This window comes from Hylobates moloch, unplaced genomic scaffold (assembly GCF_009828535.3).
Source record: "Hylobates moloch isolate HMO894 unplaced genomic scaffold, HMol_V3 SCAFFOLD_4603, whole genome shotgun sequence".
Classification (NCBI taxonomy): domain Eukaryota; kingdom Metazoa; phylum Chordata; class Mammalia; order Primates; family Hylobatidae; genus Hylobates; species Hylobates moloch.
In genome coordinates, this window is record NW_026656878.1 from 1 (window position 1) to 5,383 (window position 5,383).

Consider the following 5,383-nt stretch of genomic DNA (forward strand, 5'->3'; position numbering starts at 1 on the left):
TCCAGCCTGGGCGACAGAGCGAGACTCCGTCTCAAAAAAAAAAAAAAGAAAAGAAAAGAAAAAAGAAAAAAAACAAAGGAACCATGGCAGGAGAGGATCTGGGCCATGGTGAGCCATGTTCTGGGGTTGGACATTACTGCTGACCCCTGGCCGCTCCCTGCTGTCCCCACTGCCTGGGGTCCCTGGGCCTGGGCGGACTCCTTCTCCGTGGCCTGCCGCATTCTCCATGGGCTGATATCCGGGGACCCCAAGCAGAAACCACCTGAGCCCTGGGGCCAGGAGGCCACAGACTGAGCACCTTCTACGCAACCTTTATTTGCAAACTCTGAGGTTGGACGCGGTGCCCGAGACGCACAGTGTCACGTTTCTCTCCCTCTACCTTCCCCTGGCTTTGGGGTGCTCCAGCCTCTCCCCCCAGCCCACTCCCACCCAAACCCAAAATGCAGAGGAGACTTCTCTCTCTCCCCAGGCTGCGGGGTTCTACGGGGCCCAGCCCTGGCAGGCCAGGCGTCGGGGGCTGGTGCTTGCTCCTCTGGGGCCAGCCTGGGGAGGCAGCAGGGCAGCAGTGCCCGTCAGGGACCCAGGCGGGGATGAGGTCGCTTTCTGAGCTGACAACTTCGAGTTCCAGCTGGCAGCCGGACCTGGGGTTTGGCGGGGGTGGCCCTGGCACGGGAGAGCCAGGCGTATGGTGGGAGGTCCGTGGACATGCCGCAGAGGACGGGGCCTCCTAGGGTCATGGCCAGGAGCCCCAGCACCATGGCCGAGGCTGGGCAGCGGTGGTGGGGACAGGCAGCAGCTCTAAGCCGGGGGTGGCGGTCGGGGGTGGTGGGTCCCACGCAGGAGCCCTGCTGCTGGTCCAGCGTGGAGGGCGGGGGACAGGAGGTGCAGTCCCTCGGGGAGCCGCCGCGGCAGGTGTAGCAGGAGGCGTGGCAGCTGGAGCAGACCCTCAGCGCGGGCGCCGCCGTGTGCCCAGGCCTGGCGGTCACCAGCCTTGTGTGGTTGAAGAACCGCGGGGGGCAGTAGGCCAGGCAGAGCTGTCCCAGGATGTAGGCGGGGCCGTCACATGCTGCTCGGGGACACGCACGCATGTCAGCTCGCCACCTGCAGCCTTTTACCCGCCACCCGCCCGCCTGGGGCCACATGCACGCTGCCCACGGTGGCCGCCGCCGCCTCCCAGCAGTGGGCCTTGCCCCGCTGGCACTCACCCTGGCACAGCCCCTCTGTGTCCCGCTGCACACACGCGCTGCTGGTCACCTGGGGGCCTGTAGGCCGTGCTGTCATGTCCTCGGCCGTCCCATAGAGCAGCAGCGTGTAGCGGTACAACGTCCCTGGACAGGGGTTGCGGGTGGGCACAGGAGGAGGAGGCTCTTGGCAGCCTGGTCCTGGGAGTCCCCGGGCTCCCTCCCCTTCAGCTCCCACGCGGGGCCCTGGACTGGTCCACAACTCTCAGGGAATTGCACACCTACTGTGCGCCTGTCACTGGGCACCTACGTCTCCCGTGTTACCGCACACCTACTGTGCATCTGTCACTGCACGCCTACTGTGTGCTTGTCATTGTACACCATCTCCCTGGTGACTGCACACCTACTGTGCGCCTGCCACTGGGCACCTACGTCTACTGTGTTACCGCACACCTACTGTGTGCCTGTCATTGCACACCATCTCCCGGGTAACTGCACACCTACTGTGTGCATGTTCTCTTGGAGAAGGCCACTGGGAACCCCTTTTGCAGTGGGGTCACCAAGGCTAGCTCCAGAGCCCCTGGGGGGAGGTTGGAGAGCCAAGCCCCGCCTACCACAGCCCCGCCCCGCCCTCACCCGTGTTGAAATAGTAGCCCTTGTTCTCCAGGCCCAGGGTCCACACGCCCTGTGGGTTCTCATCCCAGAAGTGGGTGGACATGAAGACCCAGTTGTTGTAGCCTTCAGTGCTGACGTCCAAGGGTCTGGGACAGAAGGGTGGGTGGGGGTGGGGGTGTCAAGAGGGATGGCTTTGTGAAGCCGGCAGAGCTCCATGAAGTGTCTGACCGCACGTGCTGGTGGCCGGGTGTCCTCTGGGTGTGGGTGAGGGCGTGACTGGGGGTCCCACCCACTAGGCTGCGGTGCCACTCCTGAGGACACTCCGGGTAGATGGCGGCATTTACCGACAGGGCATGAGGCCGCCCCCTCCCCTCTGCGGGCCGCTCACCGTACGGCCACGAGTGTGGAGCGCGTGCCCAAGGGGCTGGTGAGCGAGACCTCCAGGTCTCCGCGCCGGCTGTAGGACAGCGTCAGCTGCGCCTGCACGTGCTCCAGTGAGCGGATGGAGTTGCGGCGGCCGGCGCAGGCCGATACATTTTTCCTGATGTGGATCAGCGGCAGGATGGGGCTGCGAGAGTCCAGGGGTGAGGACCCTCCTGCGGCCTGCTGGGGGGTGGGTGGGTGGGCGGCCAGCAGGCGAGGTCGGGGCTCAGAGGTCACGGGGTCCAGCCCTCGTTTTACAGATGGGTAAACTGAGGCCTCAGGCCTGCCCCCCACACCCCCAGCGGTGATAGCGGAGGGGCACGCAGGGGTCTCACGTGGGGCGGTTCTGGACCCGGACGGCACACTTCCTCTGCGGTTGGGTGGGCAGCCAGGTGCGGGCGGTGTCCACCAGCAGCCCGGCGTCCAGCAGCCCGTAGCCGTAGTGATGGCTCACTGCGCGGAAGGGCAGCCGTCACTCGCCCCGTGGGCCCGGGGTCCCCAACCCCGCCCGGCCCCGCCGCACCTTGGCGCCCCACGCCGTTGGTCCTCCAGTCCTCGGCCTGCAGGTGCGCCGGCTTGGACGCGCGGACCACCAGGTGCTGCATGTCTCTCCACGTCAGGAACGGGCTGCGGGGGGCGGGGGCGGGTGAGCCGCGGGGCCGCGCCTGGGGGCGAGGGCGCTGGGCGGGGCCCCGCAGTCACCTACTTGGCCTCCAGCGCTAGGGCGATCATGCCGGCCGCCAGTGGGGCTGAGGCCGAGGTGCCCGTGTGCTGGTCCGTGCACCGGTGATGCAGGTCGGTGGTGATCTGAGGGCAGAGGGGGATGGGACTCAGGGGGCCGTGCACAGTGAGAATACAGCCCTTCTTCAAAAAGTACCAAGGACTGGGCGGACGCAGTGACTCAAGGCCTGTCATCCCAGCACTTTGGGAGGCTGAGGCGGGCATGTCGCCTGAGGTCAGGAGTTCAAGACCAGCCTGGTCAGCATAGTGAAACCCTATCTCTACAAAAATACAAAAATTAGCCAGGCATGGTGGCGGGCACCTGTAGTTTCAGCTGCTCGGGAGGCTGACACAGGAGAATCACTTGAACCCGAGAGGCGGAGGTTGCAGTGAGTAGAAATCACGCCACTGCACTCCAGCCTGGGCAACAGAGCGAGACTCTGGATTTAAAGAAAAAGGTACTAAGGACTGAATTCAAAAAGTACCAAGGACTGGGTGGGCGCGGTGGCTCATGCCTGTAATCTCAGCACTCTGGGAGGCCGAGGTGGGTGGAGCACCGGAGGTCAGGAGTTCGAGACCAGCCTGGTCAACACCTTGTCTCTACTGAAAATACAAAAAAATTACCAGGGCATGGTAGCAGTCACCTGTAATCCCAGCTACTTGGGAGGGTGAGGCAAGACAATCACTTGAACCTAGGAGGCGGAGGTTGCAGTGAGCCAAGATCACACCATTGTACTCCAGCCTGGGCAACACGGCAAGACTCCATCTCAAAAAAATAAAAAAATAGAAAAATAGTACCAAGAACTGAGGTCAAAAAGTACCAAGGACTGGCCACGCAGTGGCTCACGCCTGTAGTCCCAACACTTTGGGAGGCTGAGGCGGGCAGATTATTTGAGCTCAGGAGTTTGAGACCAGCTTGTGGCAACATGGTGAAACCCCGTCTCTACAGGAAAAATATAAGAATTAGCTGGGTGTGGTAGTGTGCACCTGTAATCCCAGCTACTCAGGAGGCTGAGGCAGGAGGATCACTTGAGCCTGGGAGGTGGAGGTTGCAGTGAGCTAAGATTGCACCACTGCATTCCAACTTGGGTGACAGAATGAGACTCTGTCTCAAAAAAATTTAAAAAAAACAAAAAGGTACCAAGGACTCCAAGGACTGAGTTCAAGAAGTAACAAGGACTAAGCTCAAAAAGTACTAAGAGCCTGGCCAACATGGCGAAACCCCGTCTTTACTGAAAATACAAAAAAATTAGCCGGGCATGGTGGCGTGGCCTGCTATTCCCGGCACTTTGGGAGGCCGAGGCTGGTGGATCGCTTGAGCTGAGGAGTTGGAGACCAGCCTGGCCAACATGGTGAAATGCCATCTCTACAAAATATACAAAAGAAATTAGCAGGACATGGTGGCATGCTTGTGGTCTCAGCTGCTCAGGAGGCTGAGGCACAAGAATTGCTTGAGCCCAGCAGGTGGAGGTTGCAGTGAGCCGAGATCATGCCACTTCACTCTGTTGTGCCCAGCCTGGATGACAGAGCGAGACTCCATCTCAAAAGAAAAAAGAAAGAGCTGGGCACTGTAGCTCACCACTGTAATCCCAGCACTTTGGGAGGCTGAGGCAGGCGGATCACGAGATCAGGAGATTGAGACCATCCTTGCTAACACGGTGAAACCCCGTCTCTACTAAAAGATTGTGAACGGAGGGTGGTTGAGTGAGCCGAGTCCATGAGCCACCTAATGATCAATCTAAAAAAAAGAAAAAGAAAAGAAGAAAGAAAGAAACAAAAACAAAAATACTAAAGATTGAGCTCAAAAGGTACCTGCTGCGTCGTATGCCTGGAAGCTGGCCCTGCCTGAGACATGTGCAGGTCAGCGACGGGACGGCAGCAGTAGGACCACAAGGCAGCCCTGGCAGAAACGCGCCTGGGTTTGGAGGTGTTCAGGGAAGCACCTGCTATGTGCCTGGCCCTGGAGCCTGAGAGGGGAACCAGGCCCTCCTGGTTATGGCCTGAGGAGCCCTGCAGGGGAGCTGGTCACTACCTCAGGGACTCTCAAACACTGGGAGGCAAGTGTATGAGGTGGGGAAAGGCCTACGGGACTTCCCGGGGGCAGTAGCCCCAGGTGGGGGTCTGAAGGAAGAGGCAGCAGGGGCAGAAGAGGGGCAGTGATGGGGCACAGGGGCCTCCCCAAGGAGAACTTGAGGCAGAAGGGGCCTGGAGAAATGAGGGAGAACCTTCCTCAAGGGCTGAGACGGCACAGAGGTGGCTGAGGCCCCAGAGCTAGTTTCATCTAAGAACCCTGGGGGGCCAGAGGAGGGCTGTGATTGGGCTGGTGGGGTCGGATTTGGGTTTCATCTGTGTATTTATTTTCTTGAGACAAGGTCTTGCTCTGCTGTCCAGGTGGAGTGCAGTGGTGTGATCATAGCTCACTGCAGCCTCGACCTCCTGGGCTA

At 60.7% G+C, this 5,383-nt stretch overlaps 1 protein-coding gene across 1 annotated transcript; it reads right to left on the bottom strand.

Annotated features, from left to right (window-relative positions):
- Positions 1 to 119: 119 nt before the first annotated feature.
- Positions 120 to 3,033, bottom strand: LOC116465353 (proprotein convertase subtilisin/kexin type 4-like). The gene is made up of 7 exons (XM_032148457.2): positions 2,926 to 3,033; positions 2,743 to 2,846; positions 2,555 to 2,672; positions 2,185 to 2,364; positions 1,818 to 1,942; positions 1,206 to 1,328; positions 120 to 1,066 (listed from the first exon to the last, which is right to left on the bottom strand). Exons 1-7 carry the CDS (start codon positions 2,949 to 2,951, stop codon positions 573 to 575), a joined length of 1,170 nt encoding a protein of 389 aa, XP_032004348.1. The 5' UTR covers positions 2,952 to 3,033; the 3' UTR covers positions 120 to 572.
- Positions 3,034 to 5,383: the final 2,350 nt, after the last annotated feature.

Bases quoted from the DNA above. Each gene is read 5' to 3' on its own strand.
- LOC116465353 (XM_032148457.2), bottom strand. From the start codon at position 2,951: ATGATCGCCCTAGCGCTGGAGGCCAA. The intron at 2,673-2,742 runs GTGCGGCGGGGC...CCTTCCGCGCAG, and splicing joins CAACGGCGTGGGGCGCCAAG to TGAGCCATCACTACGGCTAC. The intron at 2,365-2,554 runs GTGAGACCCCTG...GGACTCTCGCAG, and splicing joins CGGGTCCAGAACCGCCCCAC to CCCCATCCTGCCGCTGATCC.